This window comes from Megascapheus bottae, chromosome 3 (genome assembly GCF_031878675.1).
Source record: "Megascapheus bottae isolate mThoBot1 chromosome 3, mThoBot2.hap1, whole genome shotgun sequence".
NCBI classification, from domain to species: Eukaryota; Metazoa; Chordata; class Mammalia; order Rodentia; family Geomyidae; genus Megascapheus; species Megascapheus bottae.
The window spans coordinates 26,973,976-27,000,482 of record NC_143511.1 but is presented as its reverse complement, the minus strand read 5'-3'; the positions used below and the strand labels follow the sequence as shown (position 1 = coordinate 27,000,482).

General features: G+C 40.7%; 1 protein-coding gene across 4 annotated transcripts in view; it reads right to left on the bottom strand.

The window, feature by feature from the left end:
• The window catches only part of Smarca2 (SWI/SNF related BAF chromatin remodeling complex subunit ATPase 2), a 173,749-nt gene that overhangs the window by 38,237 nt on the left and 109,005 nt on the right, over positions 1-26,507 (bottom strand). For all 4 annotated transcript variants that reach the window (XM_090329694.1, XM_090329697.1, XM_090329696.1 and 1 more), the window contains exons 26-27: positions 26,185-26,262; positions 21,407-21,625 (exon numbers count right to left, since the gene is read on the bottom strand). In XM_090329694.1, the coding sequence (XP_090185820.1) occupies positions 21,407-21,625; positions 26,185-26,262 (297 nt within the window). The remainder of the gene's footprint in view (positions 1-21,406; positions 21,626-26,184; positions 26,263-26,507) is intronic.

Sequence of the window (26,507 nt, the reverse complement as noted above, 5' to 3'; positions counted from 1 at the left end):
AAATGCAAGGACTGACCAGCAACAAGGGAGGAGAACAGGAAAGTAAAGCCAAACCAGAAATCAAAAGCACAAGAAATCGTTTGATGCAGTCTGGTATAGGAAACATCAGCCTCATCTGAAGAGAAGAATGACACACAGCATCACTGGAACTTCTATCTGCTCCTACAACTACTAGGGTCTTAGCAGCTAGAAATAACCCACAGTTTGTTGTGTTGCTAGGCATCCAGGCTTTCTGCACATGGACTCATTTAATCCTCATAATAGCCTTAGGAGGAAGGTATGATTGTTCTCTTTATTTCATAGATAATGAAACTGAAGCCCAGAGTATCAAGGTAGCCTTTTGTTCTAGGTCATATGGTAGTAATAGGCCATATATTTGAGTTCTGGAAGCCATACCCCAACCTAGTGGGCTATTCTATTTTACAGTACTCCATAGTAACTCTGGTCTCATCATGGCCAAGTCTTCAGAAAAAGGCAGAGGGATACTTGCTGGTTTTAGGTGACAAATACAGTATGATACATTCCAGGAACACTTCCAGCAGAAATTACATATGCAAACAGGGGCAGTCCCTACTTTGCATAGGATCCTAGGACCATAAAAACCACCAGGCTGGGTACTGGCGGCTCAGGAGACGGAGATCTGAGGATCACTGTTTAAAGTGAGAACTGATAGGAACATTTGTGACACTATTATCTCCAATTAGCTAGTAAAAGAGCTGGAAGTAGAACTGTGGCTATTGTGCTAACCTTGAGCAAGAAAGCTCAGGGATAGTCTAGACTGTGATTTCAAGCCCCAGGTCTGGCATCGAAAAGAAAAAAAAAAGGATCATAAAAGTTGACGCTATAACAAAGCCAAAGCCAATCAGTGTGAAAATGGACCTTGGATTTACGTTTGGTTTTTTTTTTGTCAAAAACCTTAAGAAGTGGTTTAGTGTTAAAAAATTAAAAATAACAAAATGACCATTTCCTTACAATTAAGCACTGAACACTAACTTGCTTTACTGCTTTGAAAAATTTTTATCAAGAATACTTTACAGTTGGGTGCTGGTGGCTTACGCCTGTAATTCTAGCAACCTTGGGGGCTGAGGTCTCAGGATTTCAGTTCTAAACCAGTCTGAGCAGAAAAGTTTCTTATTTCTAATTAACCAGCCAAAAACCAGTAGATTTGGCTCAAGTGGTAGTCTTGAGCACAAAAGCTAAGTGAGAACACGGATGCTTTGATTTACGTTCATCTCTAGTACAATATCTACATATCTATATAGCTAACTCGGTGTTTCCCTTTTCAACAGATGACTTATGATAATGAATATCTTTTCTATGGTTTGGCAGATTGGCATATTCAGAAGTTCAGAACAGCTTACTTTTTTTTTAAATCAACTTTGCTCTTTCAATGGTATGAAATATCGCAGAGTTCCTTTTTAATGTGAAGAGGTTTGGATTTCTTTTTTTTTTTTTGCTTTGTCAGTATCACTTCCTCAGGGACATCATGCATCATGAGGGACCCTGGCTAGATAGGCAGGGGTGGTTTTTTTTGTTTTTTTTTTTTTGTACTTTGAGACTGTCTTTCTTCATATAAACTGTTGCCTAGGACTGTTGACCTATGGACCTGTGGCCCTATTTGATAAGGGCCACAAATCTGACAAAACACGAATTCCTTGGACTCTGGTGCCAAGCTCACAGACACACACCCTTCTTTGAACTGGTGGCATAGTCTAGCATTTTAACATCAGTCAATTTGGCCTTGATGGGCAGAGCCAAGGTTTCCATGGTCTCTGTGTCATTATTATTTTCCTTAAACTTCAACACTCTGGCCTGCATACTGGCTAAACTGACTAGAATTTATGATCATTATGGTCGACAATCTACTGAAGTAAAAGAAAGATGCAATTTCAACCATAAGTGGCTTTCTGTTCCTAGTGCAATTTAAACTAAAATATGTTGAGATGACTTTGCTTTTAGAATCATTAGACTATTTCAATAGACTTGTGCTACTGCTCCGCCACAGGCCTTGATCTTATGTTATCTGCACTACCCTGTTACTATTTTCAAATCTCTCAACTCATTTTACAACCTGCACTATCATTCCTTGTTTTTTAAGTGTGCTTTAAGATCTTGTGGTCTTTTTTTTTTTTCTTGGGGTTGGGAATCCCGTCATGGGGCTTGAATTTAGGGTCTGAGCTTTTTTACTCACAGCTCGTGTTCTACTGTTCGAGCCATAGCTCCACTTTTGGCGTTTTGGTAGTTAATAAGACAGAGAGTATCACAGACTTTCCTGCCCAGGCTGGCTAGGAGACCCTCAGATCTTGAACTCCTGAGTAGCTAGGGTTACAGGTATAAGCCACTAGCACCTGGAATTGCTCCCTTTTAATGGGTTATTTTTGTAAATACTCATTGGGATATTGTGGGGGGCAGGGGAGGAGCAGTGGGCTAGCAAGTACATGCTTACCTGTCTGTGGCTGGATTAACAAGTACTCACAGATGAAGCAGAGCAGACTTGGCAGTCAATAAGTACAGTGTGCAGACATTCCTTACAGGGGGTTGTGGCCCAACGAGTTAGCAACAAAGTCTGTATTTTATATGCAATAATTCACAATCATTATACCACAGTGTTACTGTCAAAAATTCCTATGATGAAGTCCTAATTCCTGATAGTCTGTCATCTGACTATTCTCAGATGGAGTCACTATATAGGAAATTGAAGTCACACGGATAAGTTTTGAGGCTATATGACTTCAGTCCTTCCAAGAGAAAAGGACTGGGACACAGGGACATGCTCTGAGCATGGCATACTCTATTGCAGAATGCCCTTACCTAGGGGCTCCCAAGAAGCCTGGACATAAATCTACAAACTTCAATATACTGACTGCCTTCTGAGCATACCCTAATGACTGATGAGAGGTGCCAGAGAGGAGTCCAATCCTTCATTCTGAGTATATAAAATCTTCCACAAAGATCCAATTCAGAGCGTGTGTGTGTGTGTGTTTGTGTGAGCGCAGGGTCTAGGTACCATTCCTGAACTTTTCTTTCTTTTCCCTCCTCCTCCTCTCTCAAGGCTAGTCCTCTATCATTTTAGCCATATTTCCACTTCTGATTTTGGGGAGCTTAACTGGAGGATAAGAGTTCCATGGACTTTATTGCCCAGGCTGGCTTTGAACTACAATCCTTGGATCTCAGCTTCCTGAGTAGACTGGATTATAGGTATGAGCCACTGCCACCTGGCCTCAATTCACTTTTATGATCTCAAAAGCTCTCTGTGGTCTTCTTTCTCTTTGAATTTTTATTTCTCTACAAATGAAATTTCTACCAATCTACTAAGCATCCCAAGCAAAAAAGTTCATCATTTTTCTTCCAACTAAACAAAAAAATTTTTACCCTGTCTTTGTTTCCTCTAAAGTTAGCATTTCCCATAATTACCTAGGTTTCAAACCTTCAAATTCATCCATTTCCCTTTTTTATATCCGAAAGTAATCTAGATATGCCATAGCTTACTTCTAAAATAGTTCACAAACAAAATTTTCCTTCTGGGATGTGGATGATAGTTCCCTTATGAAGTGGTTTTGTTTCTTGTATTCTCCCCGCCTCTTTCCCTCTTTTGCTTTTCTATAGTTCATTCCAGCAATTCAGAGAAAGATGGGCACATCCCATCATTTTCCCATCTTAAAACATGTTCAAGGCTCTCCTAGAATAAAGCCCAGATTCTTTGGCTTTAATGCAGCTTCCAAGGCCTAGCCTCACCCTAGTTTTTGCTCCCCAGTTTTAATTCTGTAAAAACTGTGTGTCCAACACACAAGGTCACTGCAAAGAGGAGATACACATTTCCCAGCCACTCTGTGCTTCTCTTAGTTTGGATTCTCTTCCTGTCCCTCACTTACTGGGCAAACAAAGGTGATCATTTAATATCCTCTCGGGTTCCTCCTTCCGTACTTTCAGAATATAAACACTTCCACTCAATTGGTTTAATTCTGCATTGCATAAATCAGTTTGTGGGCTTGAAAATAAATCCAAATCTCCTATTTAGCTTGAAGTCTCTTTTTGGAATAAAATTTAAGAGTTATTTTAATCAAATTAGCTTCCAAAGGTACCAGTGGGACCCCCAAAATCTTGCTGCAATAAAAATTCAAGTCTTCATTGTTTACTCCTCAGCTTTCTCAAAATGACAGGGCTTTAACCAAGGAAGCACATTCTAACACCTGGCTTACGTGATTACCATTTGAAGGCAGGCCATGCAAAAATACAGTAAATTAAGGTATATCAGGTAAATGAGGTAGGATGAAGACCTCTGTTTTTAATTTCTCTTGTTGAAGCCTACCTCTTTAAACTGCCTTTTCTTTAAATGGTGACCACATAATCTTCTGTGTTTCTTTAATGTTGAGAGTTAAATGGCTTAAAAGATGTTCAGCCTTACAGGCAAAAACACTATCCTAAGTCAATGCAGACCTACAATTCTTAGTTCAAAGGCAGTGAAGTGTTTGCAACTCCACTGAATCTGTTGAGGAGGAGGGCCAGTAAGGGTCCAGCTTTCCTAGACAAAAAGCCAAAGCAGGGTGGAGAAACTGACCTTCAGTTCTAAAAGGCTCACCGAATCCTGCAGCTCAGAAGATAGAAGCCCACAAAGAAGCCCCTCTCAAAGTGGGGCCAGCCCTCCAGCCTCCTTCTCGGAGGCTGTGTAGTATAAGACTACAGGTCATCAGAACTCTCTGTTCCTGATTTGACTCAAGATCCTACACCTTTTCAAGAAGCACACAAACTTCACAAACCAGGAGGACCTCAAGTCAGTGGCGAGCAGGGACCACTGCCCTACCCCCTCCCATGGTGATAACAGTCTCGCCAAACTTCAAAGTACCACAGCTGTGCATTCTTAGAATATAAAAGGCAACTGACTGGGTATTCAACTCAAGGACACATCCTCAGCCATAGTCCATGACTACGAGGTTCCTGCAAAATGAGGGCTATAACATGTAGTTCAAGACTTTCAGGGGATTAAAAGGCAGTGTATGTATATTTATAATGTTCAGCCTCGTTCTGTCTGATACAGAGAAGGGGGAAGATGGGCAGGTACTGAGAGATGGGGCTTAATTTGGCTCAAGGAGAGCTGGATGGGGCGCGGGGGGAGGAGTGTAGCTTGCCAGGCACCTGGAAGGCCCTGCATTTGGATCTCTAGCCTTAGAAAGGCATGCTTAAGAATTCAGTCCTGAGGGATTGGAGGTTTGGCTCAGGTCCTAAGTAGAGCACCAGCCAACGAATGAAACAAGTTATCAAATACCAAGTTCGAGTCCCTGGTCTTGGACAAAAAGAAAAGAAAAGAAAAAGAATTCAGTTCTGAGGAGGAAAAAAGACGTGATATTTACTTTTGGGCAGTAAAATGCACCAGTCACATAATATAAAACAGGTCAAACAGTGAAATACCAAAGCCCTGCTTAGAAAGAGAAAAAGACATTAGATCATATAGGATTAGACTAAATGAAATGAACTCTAGGATATAGAAATAAGAGGTTTATCTTTGTGATTGTTATTCTTAATGCATTGTTATTTCTTTTTTGTTCTTAATATATTGTGTTATCTTTTTTCCCCTTATGGTTAATCTCATATGGTTACTGTATCTGATGACTTTGTTACCTGGTATATTGTATATACATTAATTTGTTTATTTGAAATAGGGAAGGTAAGGGGGAGAAATAAGATGATTAGGAGGGGGTGGGGAAAGGAGGCAAAAACATGAAAAGGATATCAATGTGGGAGAAGTAATGCACCCACTACCTGACGAATGTAACTGTAACCCCGCTATATATTACTCCGACAATAAAATCAACAAATAAAATAAATCTTTAAAAAAGGGAGAGAAAGAAGTTGCTTTTCTAGTGTGGAAGGCATATCCCCACATGTCCTTTAATGTCCTAAAAACAACAAAACAGGCAGTCCCCTGACATAAGCATCTAGAAAGACAGGGTGTTCATACAGAATGGAGTAGAGTGACAGTCCAGTAGAACCAGCAGCAGGCTGGAGCTTGATGGGATTTTCTGGCACTATTACAAAAGAACTGAGCCTTACAACAGGAGAAAAATAATTCCAAAATATCCCTATCTGGGATTTTAACTTGGCTACAGTCTGGATAGATGAAGATCAATGAGATTATAGGTAATACTATTTTCTTTCCTTCATTCTTCTATTTTTTTTCTATTATGATTTTATGACAGGGAAATGCCTTCAGATAAACTTTAAACAAAAACAATGAGTACAAGGCACAAAAAAGAATCAAAATACCCCAAAGCTCCAAATGTACTAGATCAAGGTTGAAAAACTGCGAAAAGATACAACTAAATAGGAACTCTCAGATTCATGTAACCAGATAAATTGGTGGCAAATAAAATACTTAATAGCAAACTCCTAAACTGGGTTCACATTTATTCATATTCAACAAATGTTCATGCTCAGTGCCTCCTACCTGGACACTACAGATTGTGAAGTTCACAAAATCCTTCCCTTACCTCCTGAAGCATATAATCATTTACTGGTTCCTGGAACTCCTCACACACATCCAAACACACAGATACTCAACTCCCATAAAACAACCTATATGCCTCTTTCTGTATACCTTAAAATACCTTCAGATTGCTTGTAATATCCAATAGAACATAAATGTTATGTAAATAGTGAGTGATACCATATTACTTAGAGAACAATGATTTTAAAAAAATCTGTTGAGTAGATGATCTTTCTAAAAGTTTTTAGCTGTGACTGGATCTGAGGATATAGAACCCACAATATGTAGACTGGGTTTCCATTGATATTTATGTTCTGATTTTTTTTTTTGGGGGGGGGGAGGTGTTCTGGGTCTTGAACTCTAGGCCTGGGTAATGTCCCTGAGCTTCTTTTGCTCAAGGTGAAAGTTTTACCACTTGAGCCACAGGGCCCCTTCTGGCTTTTTTGAATGGCTGATAGGAGATAAGAGTCTCATGGGGACTTTTCTGCCTGGATTGTCTTTAAACTGTGATCTTCAGGTCTCAGTCTCCTGTCTAGCTAGGATTATGCCATATGAACGACTGGCACCAGTCTGATTTTTTTTCTTTTTTAAGGAATTACGAGTGGACTTTGGTGCTGATAATTTAGGAGACTACATTATTATTTTTTTTCAGTGAATACAATGGATCCATTTAGCAGCTGTTATATATACTCTGAAAAGTGGTGTACGAGGGATTAATAAAGGTTGCTTCTTGACAAGAAGGTGTTTGACAATTCTGGGCCTTGGTGTACACAGAACCCAGACCTCGACTGCCCTGTGAGGAGACAGGGTTCCCTTTACCAGCTTCACCTTGGTGATCTGTTGTCCATCAGGTCCCATCGTCACCCAGGACGGGTCTCAATACTCAAGTACTACAACTCAAGTACTACAACTATAAGAGTTCCTGAAATCCACCTGGTAGGCCACAAGCATGCAAGGAGCCCTTTCCCAAGCCTGCAGTGTTGAAGAGGAAGACTAAAAATATAGAATAAAATTCTTTATTGAGTTTTGGTTCCTGAGAACTGAGTCTTATAAAATTGGCCCTGGGCAAATCCACACTGTTTTGGGGACACTATAGGCACTGGTGACAAATGGCCGGCAGTCATTAGACTCTAGTCTACAGACTTTATCCATCTTGACCCAGCTCCACTGTCCATGGCCTCATAGAAGAGTCTTATCCAAGATGTTACAGGGCCCCAGCGTGGCCACCAGAGCCCCCATATCCTCATGGCCAACCCACTTTCTACTCAGTCACCAAAGGCAATGCTGAAAGGAGAGGAACAGAACCACTAGCATCTCCTGAAGCTGAGGATCACAGTTTAAAGTCCATGAGACTCTCATCTTCAATTAGCCACTGAAATGCTAGAATTCAAGTGGTTCAAGTGTAGAGTGCCAACTTTGAGCACAAAAACTAAGAATGGTGCCTCTGTCCTGAGTTTAAGCCCTGGCAAGGAAAACTCAACTAATTTAGTATTCTGTGTCTTTAAAAACATTTTGAGTTAGATGAGCTTTACTAATCCAGTTTTTGATGAAAAAGAAATGAAAGGTTTCATGCTAGTAAACAGCTGTTTTAAGATTGATGGGGATTTTTGAGGAATAGCTGAGCGGAAGCAATGGTTGTACTTTTTATGCATGTTTCAGTAATCTCTATCAATGTGTTCTGAAATTAGAAATGGAGCCTTCACATTCTTGAAAAGCTCATAAGCACTTTTATGTGAGATGGCATGCCTTTAGGATTCTTTTAAGTAAGAAATCTTTACATGAAGGCACGGATCACTGGAGTCAAATTGGAGAGAATGCCAGCCATTTCTACCTTGACCCATAAAGAAGAAAACACGTGAAATGACTGACTCTGCCAAAAGGATATAAATGACAATCCCCTCCTAGCCTGCCTCTGCCTGTAATCCATCCACGTAGTCACACATTTACAGAGTGCCTACTCAGTGCTGGGGCACAGCGGTGGAGAAGACAGGCCATCCTAGAGCACCACACTAGTGGGAAGGACAGTGGTACTCGTTACACATGATGATGTTCCGTGACAGTTATGGGCAGAGGCTGGATATTTCAACAAGGGTAGCCAGGAACTGTAACACTGGACAAGGAGGAGATGTGAAGATGGGTAAAACACACTTCTGGAATGTGATTACAGCAGGACAGTCCTGTGTGGAAGCCACCCAGGCAACAAGCGTCAACTTGATACCCTAAAGTGCTTGAGTTTCAGTATACTTCAAATTGGAGACCAGAACAGATAAACATTCTGGAAAATTCCCTTTGACTCCTCTTTGGCAGCCACCTGAACTGCTGAGAACAATAAGATGAGCTTTGCAGGCCGGGAGTTTGGCCTATTGTCTAGCATGCACGAAGACCTGGGTTCGATTCCTTGGTACCACATACACAGAAAAAGCCGGAAGTGGTGCTGAGGGTCAAGTGGTAGAGCTCTGGCCTTGAGAAAGTTCAGGGATAGTCAGTGCTCAGGCCCTGAGTTCAGTCCCCAGGACTAGCAAAAAGAAAAAAAAAGTCACATGGCCAGAATCCAGATCCTCAATATCCCTCACCCCCTTCAGTGAATGCCCCGTGTTGTAATTCTTTTTCCCCTGATGGAAGAACAATGAGTAGAAACTACATCAGCACAGTGGTGGTTGTGAGCAAGGTTTGTGTCTCCTAGCTGATGCAGAAAAATCAACCCAGTTGCCTTCTCTGTCTGGAGGCCAGTGTCCTAAGAAGCAGCTGCCCTTTTCTCCCCTGGGAGTCTCGAGATGAGAAGGGGACACTTGTAAATATGCTCATCAGAAGGGTGACACCAGAAGTCTAGCCTTAAGGAGAATATGCCTGGTTTAAACTCTACTGATTTCCAAGTTAGAAAAGCTCTACTCTACAAATGAAAGCACCTTACAAGCTGTTTTTCCTTGCTAATTTCCACCTATGTATACTTGGAGATCTGCTCTTGACAAGCTTTTCAAGGTGGCTAACCCTGCAATGGCATCTCTCAAGTGTGGCTCTTAATTGCACAAAGGCCAATCAGCTGTGAATGAAATACCTTAACACCATTTCCCTGTCCAAGCACAGTGTACAGCTCAAGCTAATGCATGTCCAATACATGGATACTGAAAGAAATGAACTCTTATACAACTTCCATTTGGATACTCGTGATTGAGAGAGCAGGATATGACCCTTGCAAAAAGTACAATCCAAACAGCTTTGGGGCAATTTTAGGAATTTCCTTTGTGTAGCTGGAAGAGTTCCTTGTGAATCTGGATGCCCAGTGACTGGGCTAAGGGTTGTCCAGATAGCTGATAATGTTGACTTTTTCTGGTATCCTTACCAGCAAAAAGAAGGCTAGAACATTCACCTGGGAATCTTTCATACAAGCACGGATTTTCATGAAGGTTCCACTCCCATGACCTAAGAATCTTCCAAGGCTCCCCCTGACACATATCAGACTGGGGATTCAGTTTCAACATACAAATTAGGTTTGGGGACTTAGGGGAACGTAGAGACATTCTCAATAGCCCAGGAGGGCCAAGAGATCTTTCCAAGACCACACATAGTGGATACTTAGAAACTGCTTTTGCCAAAAAAGCACTGGCTCTTCACTTGCGCTCACAAGATAACTAAACGCAGGATAAAAGCCTGGCTCTATATTTCATCTATCTCCTTTGTCTGAAAACTTTTCCTGATTAACACTGCACGTCGGCATGTTAATCACTTGAGGGCTGCTTGATCGCTAAGTGGTCTTCAACTCCCTGCAAGGCTGAAGGCTTAAGGGTAAGAATAATTGAAGCATTTTATTCTCAACTTTTACAGTGCCCTGTTCCAGAACTCCCATAAGGCATCTGAAAGTCTTCAATCTATGTCTTAAACCTGCCGTCACCTTGGAGTCCAGGAACAGCAGAGCTTTGCAGATCAATCCTGTGATGAGCTCACATTCAAGTGGGAGCCATCGCCCCACAGGAGTGTCTGCCCAAAGAATGAAGAACTTCTTCAAACCACCTCCAGAGCCTGGACTGAGAAGACCAACCAGACCACGTTAGATCGAGCTTGCTTAATTGTGCCACCTCTCCGCTCCATCGCCAATTCTTCCTTTATTTGGTTCTAAACAGTACCCTGAAGATGGGCTAAGTCACTTACTATTCCCTCTTCCCGTAGCCACCAGAGTAAATACATTTCCTTTCTCCAACCTATGTCACCACCTATGTCTTTTTTATTGGGGTGAGAAGTGAAATATGGCACATTGGAACCCCTGGAGTGGGGCCTCTGTCCTCAGGACTCAGCTAACACACATACTGGGATCCACATTCCAGATTCCTGACTGCTAGCCCCAGTGTTCTTCCTCTGGGCATGAAGGATGAAGGGGGAAACTGGAGCAAAGATAATGAATGCCTGAGTATGGGCTGGCAGGCAGTTAGGTAGAAACAAACAAAAGTCAATTAACAGCTAAGTGACTGCAGGTCAGGATACGTCTGTGGCCAGGCCCAAAACATCTTCAGCAAGGACCATGAAATGCTGTTTTAATTCCACAGAAAATATAAGGAATTTCTTTACTACTCTCCTGAATGTTTCTCTAGTCACCCCAAACTTTGTCTTTACGACATATAACAAGAGAATGAATGCATGTGTGTGGGCTGTATGTGTGTTGGGCAAGATTGGTGTGTGTGTGTGTGTGTGTGTGTGTGTGTGTGTGTGTGTGTGTGTGTGTGTGTGTGTGTGTGTGTGTGTGTGTGTGTGTGCGCGCGCACGCGCACGCGCGCGCACGTGTGTGAGTGTGTGAGCACAAGTGCTTCAGAGGATTGAACTCAAGGACTCAAGCTTAGGAACGCTCTAGTGTGGCTCTAAGAACACACCCCCTCTCCCCTGCCCCCGCCGCCCAGTTCTCTTTTGTTTCTGAAATAGGTACAATCTCCACCTTCAATCTTCTTGCCTGTCTCCTTAGAAGTTGGGGTTGTGTGAATGTATAAACACACCTGGCTTTATTCCCCCCCTTTTTATTTTACGATTAACCAATAGATTTTTCTCTATACAAAAGTTAAGTTTTAAATAGGTACTATATGAGTTCATGGAACCTTTTTATATGAAGGTTCTATATTACATATATGCAAAACTCAGAACACCTTCTCATATAGGAGCTAGAATTTCCCTCATTTTCCACAAAAGGACAACAAAGGTAAGGGACTTGGCAACAGGATAGTCAAAGCTGCCAAGCTAGTAAAGTGGAGCTGGCATCTGAACTTTTGGCTCTTCATCACAGATGCCTTCCACCACTCTCCTGAACTCCCAGACAGGGGGCCATCAACAGCAAAAGCCCTACCCCAATATCCACCCAGACACCCTAAAGAAGTCACACCATTCTGCCCCTCTTCCTAAATTACACTCTCTCCTCCCCTTTCCACAGGCAAACACCTTGGGTCCTTTTACTTTTTTTTTTTTTTAAGTAAAACGTACAAGAACAAAAGATTGGATTAAAACATAGACATATGCCTTAAATGAGCATTTCTCTGAAGAAATAAATATAAAAATATTAAAATCTAAAATAATCTAAAAAATACTATGATCTTATTGGGCCTCTTTTGTACCTGCAAGATGGATCCAATTTTCTATGGTTGTTTTTGAAAGACTAAGGTTTTATTTCAGAAATGAATCCTGATTTCAGAGGATAAAACTCAAGACTAGAAATTCCAGACACTAAGCTTCTTAAAATAATCAATCAAAATATCACTCTTGCTTCTCAGCCTTTAGTGTTTATTTACATTGGCCCTCAAGGACTATTGGGTACATCGAATTTTACCCTACTGAATTCTGACAAAGGTCCAACTGCTACAAAATCCATCTAGTCAATGGCTCTAAAAATGAAGAAATAGATATGAAATGTTATAAAAATAATTCTTAAACTACTGTCAAGTATTTCTCTAAACACGTCATGACTCTTACCACCATAAATTAGATCAACATTTCCATCCTAAAGCAGGGAAAAAAATCATGAATTTGGCAAAACCCAAATCTATTTTCTAGGCCCTTAGCTCTCCCTTGTGTATAAAAAGGGAAATGCAGCTTGCTAGAAAATTTTGCCCCAGTAAAGTGAATGACTCGATTTAAAAAGCCAAATAGCCTTTAAAAAAATATCAGTTCTTGCAAGTCTTATCTCTTATAACAAAAACAAAGGAAGCATTGGTTAAATTGACAGATAAAGGCAAGAAAAATAGCAAGAATGATATATGATAGGCTTTAGGTAAAAGAAGCAAAATAAAAAACTCTTGCCAATATAAAACATGGTATTTCTGGAGAAAAGAACATCTCCAGTAATAAAGAATACTCTCAGCTGAAACACAACACTGACATCCCAGTTCATCTGTGACTTCAGGCTGGGTGGTGCAAAATCCAGACTCTACAGAAGAGATGGTAACCTAGTACAGCTATTTTATGTAAGAAAGAAGTCCACAGCCTACCTGTTCATACAGGATGGGATAAATTTCTCATGTTGTATTTCCACACATTTTCAGATATCTCACTTGAAACTCCAATTCCTACACTATTTCCTTAAATATGTTTTTCCTAGTTCTTTATGGCTAGAATCTTCAGGGATCTGTCTGCCTTCTGTGAAAATCTTAGTGATGGGATACCTTAACTGAAGAAACTTGCATCCTGGCATTTACATAGTTTAAGATACTAAAGGATATTCCAAGACTTACCACATTCTTCGGTAATGGTTATGGCCTACTATATTTTCAGTGTTTTATTTTCTTTACACTACATCAAACTTTGAGAAAAGAAAACTTCCCCAAATCCCCTTAGTAGGCAGTACATATGATATGATTCAGGCACAGAAAACCATGAATGAGACACTCAATCTTTCATCTGGTGGCTGACTAATCAGGGAGAATGAAGGCATTTTTGCCTTTCCTCAAGACTCCTCCTTCTAACAGCTGTATCTATGGTCAGGTCTAAGGGCTAGGGCCCATTATCTTCTACTTATTGGAGCTCAATTGCTTAAGGTGTTAAGAAAAGAAGTGGTGTCTTCTTTCAATACTGAGAGCTCCTGAAAAGACCCCACAGAAGGCAGACAAGGCCCACGGAAAGATAACAAATGCACCAGCAAAATAAGAGGAACTTTTTAACAGTTATGGTTTCAAGACATCAGAGCCACTGGGAGACAACAACGTACTCCAAAATGTGTTCTCTGCATCCGGCTGGCAATTACGTATTACACAGAGCACAAAATCTAGGCTGCATTCCAATTACCCTTAAGTGCTGTGGGGCAGAAATCACTCATTCAGCAGTTAAAGAAATTCAAGGCTAGCACTATGTGTTTTAAGGAAAGAAAGGATTGTGAAGTTGGCAGAACCACTAAAGGAACCAGAAGAATAGGAACATGGGTTCTTCTGAAATTGCTTTCCAGTCCTTTTTGTTGTTGCTGTTCTTTCGCTTTGAAGTCACTCCAGTTTTACAAAGTCCCTGCCTCAAGAATGAAGGCTACATTACAATGTTAGTAACATCTTAACCACCACCCACATGGATGAAATTAGCTGAAGAAAAAAAAAATCCTAGACCACCAGGCTCTGCAAAAGTCTTTGCCAGGTGCTGTGGCTCATATTTATACCCAGCTACTTGGGAGTTGGAAAAAGGAGGGTTACAGTCAGAAACGTGGACCCTATCTGATGAATAACTAAAGCAAAATGGGTTGGAGACATGGCTCAAAAGGCAGAGCACTTGCCTATCAAATGCAAAGCTTTGAGTTCAGTACCAACAAAAACAAAGAGAAAATGAATTTGGTAGATGGAGTGTCTGTTCTCATATCTAAAGACACAATAATGATACTTTCTAGGTTATTACAGAGACCAGGCAATTATATTATATATACAAATAACTAATACATATTTAATAGTTAACAGTTAATACAGTACCAGTAATATCTCACAAATAGCATTGTAACATCAAAGTTATAAAACAGCAATAGATAGAATATTTGTAAACCATTGTTATATTCTCTTGCACACTTTCTAGACAGGCTATGTTCTGTTTCCGGAGAGAAAGCCATTGCTTCAGTAAGTATTGGGATAAAGTGACAGTCCAAAGTGGGGAAAAAAGGATTTGAAGCCCACTGCTTAAATTCCAACTGCAATCTCAATCCAGGTTTCCTGTCAGTGACAAGTTAGCCCCAGGTGAGGCAGGCATTTTTTTTTTTTTTGCCAGTTGTAGGGCTTGAACTCAGGGCCTGAGCATTGTCCCTGGACTTTTCTCAAGGCTAGAGCTCTTCCACTTGAGCCACAGCACCACTTCCAGCTCCTTTCCTACGTATGTGGTACCAAGGAATCGAACCCAGGTCTTCATGCATGCTAAGCAAGCACTCTTACCCCTAGGCCAAACTCCTGGCCAAGGTAGGCATTTTGAAAGGAAGGCTTCTAACTTGGTGAGGGGAACTGCTGTTCCTTCAAAAGACTAATAATATGCTCTCAAAATTTGTCTTTGTTTTTATTCCAGTGAAGGCTCTTTGGAGGAACTTACAGAGAGGGAAGCAGCCAAAATCATGAGGTCACTCTGGTTCATTCTTTTGAGGTGACCTGAAGAAAACATTGCTGGTTACAGTACTATAGTCTCTGCCAGAGTTGTTTTTCACCCATCTTTTCTTTTGAATATGTGACTATGGCCTGCAAACTAAGCATATTCTTCAAGGGATGAATCTCCCTAAAAGAACATGTGTAAGAGTTCCCAGTGAAAGTCAGGCCCTGCTTTTTATAGCTTCTTAAAGCCCCCAGTGCAGTGATCAAGCTCTCTTTGCTTGTGTATCATTGGGTTGACTTATCAATTTTGCACCTTTGCACCTGTCTCAGTCTTTCCACCCATCCCTCTCTGTCCTGTGGGAGATCGTTCTCTACTTTGCCTTCTTGTCATACAGTAACTTTGTTTTGCACTGCCCTTTTGAGGATTCAAAATCTGCCTGATGGGACTCTGGAACTAAGGGAAATCTTGGAGACTGAGACAGTGTATACTCAAAAGGGCAGTGCAAAACAAAGTTACTGTATGACAAGAAGGCAAAGTAGAGAACGATCTCCCACAGGACAGAGAGGGATGGGTGGAAAGACAGAGAGCAAGGCAGAAGAGAAATATCAGGACAGACCTGAAGATACTATTACATGCTGTACAATAAAGGATTAAGCATCTCCTGGGATGTTTCTAAGGTTTCTAAGAGTTACTAGGAAAGTTATCACAGGGTGGAGACTTTGTCCTGTGTATTAGTTAGCTTTTGATTATGCTGATAAATACAATCTAGGAACAGTTTAAAAGACAAAAGATCTGTTTCTGCTTCAAAATTTTCAGTCTACCATCACTTGGTTCTGGGTTTCTGGGCCTACACTGATTCAGAACTGCATAAAGGAGGGCTACAACACAACAAAGCTGCTCATTCCATGACAGCCAAGAAGCAGAAAGTATGATAGGAAGGAACTACAGACAAGACACTCTTCCAAGGCTCACCCTCAGTACCTAATCATCTACTCAAGCTCCACCTTCTAGCACTTCCTAATAAATGTCATTACATGAGGAACCCATCAATGGGTGGAGCTATTGACTAGTGAATTTTAAGGTTTTAAGGGGGTTTAGGATGGTATTTTCATACACATACAGAATGTACTTCTATCCTGTTTCCTATATACGTGCATCTGGTATGGGGGAGGTGGGGAGAGCACTATCTAAACCATAATATCCAGTATGATCTCCAGGGAGGACAGAAAACTGAGTTTATCATGTGGCTAGAGAGTTCATTGAGGGCTGGGAGTATGGCCTAGTGGTAGAGTGCTTTCCTAGCACGCAGGAAGCCCTGGGTTCGAGTCCTTGGCAGCACATACACAGAAAAAGCTGGAGGTGGTACTGTGGTTCAAGTGGTAGAGCATTAGCCTCGAGAAAGCTCAAGGATAGTGCCCAGGCCCTGAGTTCAAGCCCCGGGACTGGAAAAAAAAATTTAATTGATTGTGCCTACATAGTGAGGCCTCAATTAACACTCTGAACAACGAAGCTCAGTGGGCAGCATTTGGAGAACCTGCTGATGTGCAACTAGAATCACATACTTGATTACATGAGGGGAGGCCAAAGAGCTTTGAGTTATTCCTATACCTTCCTCGGCTTCTTCCCATTTGGTTGGTTCATTGATTTGTACAAATGTAACTGTAGCCACAAGACACATTTTCCTAAGTTCTGTGAATCACTTTTAGCAAATTATGGAATGCAAGGGTTTGTGAGAATCCTGCACTTACAGCCAGTCACTCAGAAGTATGGATGATCTTAACTGAGCCCTAGATCTTATGGAGTCTTTGTTGACTCTGAGTGGTTAGTGGCAGCATTGCTGATGAGGTCTAAATAGAATACTGTCCCATCGGGATCCAAACTTGAGGAGGATGGAGCTAGAAGGGAAATGGGAAGAAAGCCTTAGAAATGTCCACAGAAGCATGTACTAGAAGGCTAACAAAGTATGAGCTTCAGATCTTTCAGAGACGAACCTTGTAAAGCTCCAAGACAGTACCTTGCAATATGGTCATAAACTCTGACAAAATAATGTGACGCATTTTGTACTGCACTGCTCATTTGAAGAAGTTCTTGGACCTGTCCAGCCATCAGATTGTAGTGTTTTTTAGGCTTGACAGGCCTGGTAGTAACTACATGCCTGTTGAGGACAGGCCAGTTGTACTTTATCCTAAGACAGTTTGCATGAAGTAACTGAGAGATTGTCTTTAAGGAGGGCACATGAGAACTGAGAGACCGAAGAGGCCAGGCTTTAAATGACATGTCAGGATGCAGTACTGTTTTCAGTTAGCGGTATGGCTAACTTTAAGAGAACATATCATCAAAGTCTCCAAGCTTATGAGATTGAATCAGTTGCAGATCAAGACCTCCCCAGACAACAACAAACCACAGCCTAGCACTGTGTCCTAGAATGTAAGGAGAGAATTGAGGTGTCTGCCTCAAAGCCATATGGAAACTCTAGCTTCTACCTTTAACCATGCTATCTGGGGAAGGAAAGACGTATTGAGAGATTGTAGGAAACAGCCCCTTGGGTATGAGAATTTTAAACTGACCATCTCAGAAAAATGAAGTAACCTGAGAATGGCTAATCATCAAAGGCATGTGTCAGTGGAAACAGATTTCAAAGCAACTTAAAATATTTTCCCTTTTTAAAAACTATATTTGAAACTGTGATCTTCCTTATTACAACAGTATAAATGCCGAAAAAAAATTCTCCAACTAACTAGATTCTCTCCAGGGCACTGTGGAAATTTAAGCATACTTTGATTACAAAATAGAACCTGTTTGTGATAAGACTATATTATAGCTTTCAAGGAAAGCAGCAATATCTTTACACTTATCCTAAGTTTGCTGAGGCACAGACTGCTAGGTAGTTGTTCATTCAAATCTCGCTGCTTTTCTCAGTTCACAGCCAGAACACATTTCTTCCTCTCCTTTGAGTGGCCACTGACCATTTCAAGTCAATGGGGTGACAGTGGAAGCAATGTGTAACCACTTAGGAGCTGCCCACAGAAACTCCTTGCCCATGGCGCCATGTTGTTTTCCCCATCTACCTAGGAGGATGGATCTGACCAGAGTGCCGGAGGCTCTGTCGGCTTGGACATCCGAATGGCTCTTTGGAGAATAAGTGTCTTCATCAATCAGGAACTCCCACCACAGGCTTTTATGTGAGTTGAGAAATAAGCTCTGATTCAGTTTTTTTTTGGACAAGTCCATGGTTAGGGCTGTGTAGAAAGATCTGTTACAGCAGTGCACATTATCTTCATCCAATCTCTTATACATCAGCATAACATAGACCTCATACTGGGACTATTTCAAATGGGGCAATCAGGGTGTTTTTTTACTTGCACATGGAAGTGCTAAATTCTAACAAGACATAGATAGATTTAGCTTCCTAGCCAGTCAGGGAATCAAGCCTGCTGGCAATGACCATGAACACTGGAAAGTTAGAGTAGGGATGTGACAGAAGGACAAACAAAGTAACTAAGAACACTGTGGGAAGTGTGATTAGTAATTATCTGCCAAGACACCAGGGAGGAAGAGACAATTGAATTGGACCTTAAAGGATGAGAGAAGTTCAAAAGAAAGAAGAGTGTAGGGAAATTCATTCCATACTGATCATGAGTCCTTCAGTATTTTATCTATGAGGCTGTGATTCTAAAGACAGAAAGCATATTGCTCTGTTCTATCCCGCGACTAGAATCAAGGCCAGGAAACAGCAGCTACAGGGAAAGAGGATTTTGTCCAAAGGGAGGTAAGACCAACAATCTGAACTGATCTTGAACTGGATGGGCTATGTGGACAAAAAAGGTAGTATGTTTCCTTTGAAGGATGGCCAGCCTGTTGGCATGAGACCTGCAGAGTGTGATTTAAGCACGAGATGGGATGGGTAGCTGCTCCATTCAGCTGCCTTCCAACTCTAGGATGCTATGTATCTTCAATGCCTCAGCCAAAGTAGGATTTGTACAACATTGCCAGGAAAAAGCAGAATTATTTCAGCCCTGTTAGAACATTTCTTACACGACAGTCCTTGCCAATCTCCCTTTCAAGGCTGTGTTGGCTCAGTTTGTTCAGTGTGTTCCATCAGCATTAAAGACCATCTCTTCTCTTTCAGGCCCATGAGAACTCTCTGGATTTCCTTTTATTAAAACGAAACTTAATAGGCTGCTATCAAACAGGATTGCTGCTGGGTGGACAGGAAAACAAAGGGCAGTAAGCATCACTATGAGTGCTACAGGGTGTTCTGTATTAATCTCGCATCCTGCCTACTTTACAACATGTTGTGGACTCATACAAAATATGAACATATGGTTTTCAAAAGATCCACTACAAGGAGATACATTTATAGCAAAGCTCAACCTAGAATACTTTCAACCTTCTTGGAGAACTGGGCATGTTACAAGGGATCTTAGGATTGAATCATAAACCTTGATATCTACAGGATACTTCCATTTACAGATGTGCCTGCTGTAGAGAGAAAGGGAGCCTTCTAGACACACTAAAAAGAGAATTGTAATCCTAACGCTACTGCTAAGTTAGTGACTTCCACTTTTCTAACACTGTGCTTTCATTTTTCCAAACATTCATTTTGTTTCTAGAATCCACTGGGCATTGTGCTAATCTTCAGGGGGATAAGCCAAGGAAAAGAGAAAAAAAAATAAGGTATTTTAAACTCAAATACTTTCCAAGATTCATGTTATTTTTCTTAAGTGCATTTCTCAATTATTATAGTATAAGAGATAAGTTCAGTGACATTCTAGCCCAATAAACAGGGCTATTTTGCTTGTAAAGTCAGGAGATTATTTACATCCAAAATTTGATTTTTTGAATATTGGTCTAGATTAGTGTCATTTCATTTTGTAAAATAACACTCCAGGTACTTAATTTCTTGCTTAAATTAAAAAAAAAAGAATAGCATTTTCCTGAGTTCAGAAATGATTATTAAACAAAAATTCTTCCCATTATAGAATAAATCCTTAATGATTATAGATACATACATAATGCTAAGACAAAAGAACAAAGGGAATGCACAGCTCTACACTGTGAGGGCACTGGAATTGTTGGATATGACAGGGAAATAATGACATACAAGTTGTATTTTCGATGCAACTGTTCAACCATAAACATGAGAGGTGCTTTGTTAGCCTGTCTTCAGAATGGCGCAGACTTCAATCTTTTCGAAATTCAGGTCACACTCCTCTTATCATACAACACCCTGAGTGAATCACATCTCAAGTGGCACTAAGCCCCATGTGCCTTTGATGGCCAATCTCGGAACCCTCCCTTTGCCTTTTTGCCCACCTACCTACTTATGGCTGGCCCCTAAAATCTTCTTGAAAAACTGGGGAACTGCATTCTCTTGTGAGGAAATGAAAAGAAAGACTCCCAGCAGCAGTTTCTGGTTTTTTTTTTTTTTCCCCCCCAAAGGCACTTACTATTTCCAGCTCTCATTTACTGGCCCTGGGTCTGGAATGAATACTTTTCAAGGAGACTCTGCTCCTCACATTGCAAAGCAGAGTCAACCCTTCCAAGGAAAGCATCCCACTGGCTTCCATAATCACACGCGTGGCTCACATGAGCATTCTGGCATTTCTGGGATCTCCAAAGAACAGCATGAGATTTTACTCCCCACTCAAAATGAGAAATCATTTTCCAAAGAGAAAACACAAAACAAAAGACCGAAACACAAACTGGAGAATAACATTTCCAACCACCAGTGACTGACCCACGTCCCAAGCTCTAATCTGCGTTTGCAATGGACGGATCAAATCCAAACAAAACTGAGCACACAAATCCATAAACACCCACTGATTCTGCTATTTCTTTCCAGCGGTGTGTCCTGACTCACAAGCACAACCTCTCTGGGCTTCAAATCTTTCAGCAAACCAAAAGAACCCTAAATAGGCTGTGCCTCTACAAATTAACACAGCTAGAACACCATGAAGTATCTGTTGTCTCTGAACTCTCTCTGCAGGCCTTGCAGAAGTAAAACCCTGATTAAAGACCAAGAAATGAGATGGAACAATTAAAAAGATCTCTAAGGCCCCTTCTCCATTTTAATTCCTAGTTTGAGAGAGTGAGGCATGACCAGACAATTGGTCATAAAAACATTAGTGGGTCTCCTAACTCTAATAACCTTGAGCTTGCTTCCCATAGCCAATTCTGCTCTAGGAAAAAAAAAATGAGATAAAAAGGTTTCATTTTATCTTTTCTAAGTACCACCTTGAAATGCAGAAGGACTCCACTGCACTACCAGCAGAATGAGTTTACCTTCCAGGTTCAAGAGTCCTTTCCCTGGTACCAATAGCTTGACTCATACAGAATTTCAGCTCCTCTGGATTTCTCTAAGCCACAAAAACCACTCTAATCATCCAGTGTAGACGAAAAAACCACACCTACCCTGAGCCACTGCTTCTCGGTGAGGGCATCACTGTAGTCCACGTCACGGCGCTGGCGAGAGCCCCTGCCAAATATTTTCTCCTCTTCTTCTTCACACGTGAGCCTTTCGACTTCAGCGTCATCCTTAATGATCCAGGAAGGCAGCTCGTCTTCCTCCATGAGGCGCGGCTTACGCTTTGGATTCCGAGCATCTTCTCTCCGCCGGTCCATGTCCATGCGCTTGGAGATAGGAAGAGAAGCATCAGGAGGATTCCGTCCATGGCTACAGAACTATACTTCCAATGCTCGAGGGTTCTTTGGGGTCTCTCTGATCTGCGATGATACTGACTTGTTCTAGCTCATGCCTAAATCAACACCGTGTCGACTGACAGGTGACACAAAAGAAAATCCCTTCCCTTCCTTTGTACCAGTTTTTGAATCTCAGTATTGCATCTAAAGATACTCTTCAAAAATTCTTCTTAGTCTATGTATACAAAGCTTTCTCATAAGTACTAGAAAATTTAAAATAGGGATGTATTAACAAAAAAAGAGAGCTCTGACTGAATGAATCCTTGCTTCCTTGGAAGAAATGAATTCTTTTGGCATATAAAACAGAAAATTCATTAAGAACATTTCTCTTTATTCAAGAGGATTTGGAGATGAAGGCCAGAACAGCCCACAGTTGGGCATGGAAAGGGGGCAAGACTTGATTATTCAGTTATTATAAAGGCACTGAATTTTCAGTGGGGAAAATGTTCCCAATCATTTATCTTTAAAAATTTTAGCTCTTATGAGAATGTTACACCACACAGAGATAATCACTTAACAGCTGGCCAAGGAAAAATAGGAGAAATCTCATTATCGTTATTATTATTACTATTATTATTATTATATAATGGTAAAAGGGGGTTACAATTCCATAAGTTAGGTTATGAGACCATCTTTTTGGTCAGTGTTGTTCTTCCCATTTCTCCCTCTTATCATCGCCCTCAAGTTCATTTGTACATAATGTACATTGAATATGACTATCCTTCCTCCCTCCATTCCTGTACCCCCTATGAGAAATCTTCAAAATGCCCATGTCTCTACTCCTATTCTCTTTTGTAAAGATCTACTTGTAAATAAACTAAGTGCCATGTTGTTGGGCATCAGCTATGCCTAAATATTCAGCTAGATTAAAAAAAAAAGAACAACAAAAAGCACCATTGAATTTTAAGTTATGTATTACTAGATATATCACCAAACAGATCATTAACCATCATTTACCTTTTCCCTCTTCCTTCCATTCTAATGTACTAAAACAGTGTTTGGATACATATTTTTTCCTAAAAGCAAAACAAAATAAAACAAACCAAAAAACCAACCCTAGACCTGATAAAATGCAAATGAAATATCTACTCCTGAAACCCAAATAGAACCCCTCTGTACTACGTACCAATTAAAGCTCAAAGTTTCTTAAACTGTGCTTTGACATTTTTGGAAACAATGATGCTTCCAGGATGGTGTAGGATTGGGGCCTGGTGAAGTCCCATTGGTAGATAAATGTAGCCATCCTTCTCTGTCGAGTGCTATACTTAGTTTGCAATGCTCTGCTTAATCCTGCTCTTTAATGCGTCATTATCAGAAATGAGATCTTCTAAATCATCATAATTTGCACATAGAGGATGCCTTATTGACAGCCAGATCTCAAAGAGAGGTTGCAGCAGGCCACCCTCTGACACTCATTAGATAATTAATAAGACAAAAGAAACTTCCTTTTGTAATTAATGTTCTACACTGAGGTAACAAAAATATTGCCCTTTCAACTTTGGTTATACCACTACTATTATCTATACCCTGGCCTGTAAACTGATGTAGGTTATGCATAAACTCACAGCTGGGAGAGGAGATCTATTTGAATAAAATAAATTAACGTTCTTTTAAATCTCAGGAAAGGTAGGAAGAATGGGCTTAAAGTGACCAGTGACTAGTTACTACATGAGATTCTACTTGGAAAATACCAGTAAAAAAAATTAAAAAATAAAATAACAAGTCTTATTCAAGAAGGATAACTTCTTCAGTAACATATAACATCCTTTGAGACCCAAGGATAAGTCTTACACTTACAAGTATCTTAAAAAGTATTTCTTGTTTTTGTAGAGAACACAGAATCTAAAAGCCTAATATTTATATGTCAGAAAAATGTTTTAGATAAATATCTTGGGCTGGCAAAAAAAAAACAAACCTTCTTCAGTTAAAAGTCACAGATAAGTAACATGGAAAAATGACATTTTGAAGCCAAATTTGTAAGAGAAACAGACATATATGAAAGCATTTAAAAGAAACTATTCACTCTTATGTTGTCTACCGTATGATATAAAACCAGATGTTATGTTTGCATTAATTTTATACACAGAAGAAATTCTTTTATAACAATGGATAATGAGTCCAAATATTTGAACCTCAGAGGCTTTCCCAGCTCACATTCCAGTTTTGTTTCTCACTAAACTTTTTAATCAGAGTAGCTGGCAAGGATTCTAACTTTATTTCCTGCCCCCTGGTGGAGGTGCTAACGAAGAGTGAATTGGCTAAAGGCAGCCAATGGATTAGAATGTTAAAAATAAAAATCCCGAATAGAAAAGCCAGCCTTAAACAACAACAACAACAACAACAACAACAACAAAACAGACATGAAAATTTACAAAAAATCAAAGTGCCTCATCAGTTACAAGCCTGTTTGTTTGCATGGTAATACATTCTCAAGTTAAAAGAGGCTAGTGCCTTGGGTAGATGTTTGTTTTTCTTCTTACAAATGCCTAGCCCAAAAGCAAGAAAGAAGTATCTCTTTTCCCTGAGTTTAAGGCTGCTCTGGAGTGTTCTAATCTAATTTGTGCAATGTCAGGCAGCTTGTTTTCTCCAGTGTCTTCAGAGCATCTGAGCTCATAGCCATGCAGAATTATTGCCAATCAGTGTCCAGCCAGGGAAGCTTGGGGTCTCTAGACTTGGCTTTTCCCAGTTATCTATATTTTAATAAGTTCCTCAAGGATAGAACTACTTCCAATGTGTATCTCTAATCCCCCTAAACAGGATATAATCTATAAATGTGATAGCTGACAGTAGCAGTTTAAAAATTCAGACTTTTATGAACAACCTGTCTTGGCTGATAATTCTTCTTGCTGTCCTTTTCAGAATGGCTTCACCTGGGTAAAGTGGCATCTTTGGGCCAAGGGAGAAGGGCAGGAAAAGTACATATCCAAGGTTAGGAGTTTAAGAGTTATTGCTATGGTTACCTGCATTTTCTTGAGAATTAATGGTCCCTTTTCATGAATCATGTGGACACAGTCAGTGTTCCCAAGATGAAAACTCATCCACACAGCTGGAGCTCCATTCTCAAAGACAGTCTTAGGCTAAGAAGGCAGAGATTGCTAAAACCCTCAGGGTCACATTTGGCCTGCTGTTATATTTTGTTTGGCCAAGCCATCTTAGATAATAATGAAGTCCTGAATTTAGTTGGCAACTTTCTGAAATCTGGAGATTGCATACAGAAATGTGCATGTCCACCTTTCTTTGCAAAAGTCTGTCATTGCTGCCTGTACCTTGCTGCATCACATTTCTTCTATCTTACACGGTGTCTCCAGTACATCTGCCCTGCTCAGTGGCTTTGCTCATGTAGGTGTGTCTATCTGCGATCTAAGGACTTTTCAGTTTGGGATCTCTGATGTCAGGCTTCTGCTGCATTCAGTCACAAAAGGCATGCTTTGTATTCATTCACTCCTTCCACAAATCAGACTATGTGTCTGTGATGAAGATCAGCGTGATTGAAGGTACTGCAGGAAGCCTCTTAATGTTCATAGCTTGAGCCATTCTGATATCTTGACAAAGTTTGCAACTTAGGAAATGTCACCCATCATTCAGTAAGTATCTATTCATTGACTAGTAAATGCCAGGACTGTTTTGGGCATTGGAGTCACAGAATACAAGGGCCTTATACCATTAAACAGCCTCCCTGCCTCCCACATCGGCTAAGTGTCTTGATCCCCACAAACACTGGCTTGTAACAGGCCTCCTATGTAAATTAAATTCATCTTTCAGCAACATTACAGATGCTATGTATTATGAATCTTCAGGGTTGAAACCACAGACATTTAATTCTCAAACACCAGAGTTCTCTGCCACTTACTTTGAAAGGCAGCAGGTTTTGCTTTCTGAATGGAGGCTCTATCTTCCTTTATACACATCTCAAAGGTTCTTATTTGCTTAAGCAGGCTCTTTGCTGCAATACCAGGGGCACATCTGGGCCTATTTAGTTGTTCACCTGCCCCTCTAGAGAGCAGATTTGCTTTGATCCAGGAAGGAGCCAGCTAGAGCACAGTTGTAAACTCAAATGCTACAGGAACCTGGCAGGTTTCCTGAATATCAAGGGCCAGGGATTAGAAGTAATCTAGGTGTGGGGATCTATGGAAAGCTGTAAGCCACATGGCCTGTCCAGAGGGTGGATAGCTGCTATTCAGCTTTGGCCAACTATTTCCATACAAAGCTGTGAGCCTGATACTGCCCTATCTCCTTTTCCAAGAGAAGCCAGAAATCAGGATTCTTTTCATGTTGGCAACAATTGTGAAATTAAAAAAAAAATGCTGCGTGGGCCAAACAAAATATGTCTGCAGGCTAAATCGAGCCAGTTTGCAGACTCTGAATTGATGGAAAGGCACGGGCTCCATGAGTAAGCTCTGCCAGGATACAACAGGCTCCGGGCATCTTGGTTAACAGAGAAAGGGGCAGAGAAGGAAGACACTGGTTTCCATGACTGTCAGCAACATTACCATAAAAAGGTCGAATTCTTCCTCTCGTCGAGCAATCATTTGGTTCAGAGTCTCATCGTCTGGTACTTCATCTTCTTCCTGGGATTAAGAACACAATGATGGAACAGGCTTTAGGAGAGAGGCTGGGCAGCTGGAACAACTACAAATCAGTAAGGAGAATCTGTCCTCTGCACCACAGGGGTCAGTTTTCTTATGCAGAAAAGAGAAAGAAGGGTATATGAGTTTATACTTGCCATTTGTGTTCTGCAAGCTATTCACATCATCTTCCCACAGCAAAACCTGTCTAGGGAGGAAATGCGATGCATTCGAAGAAATACTGGTTC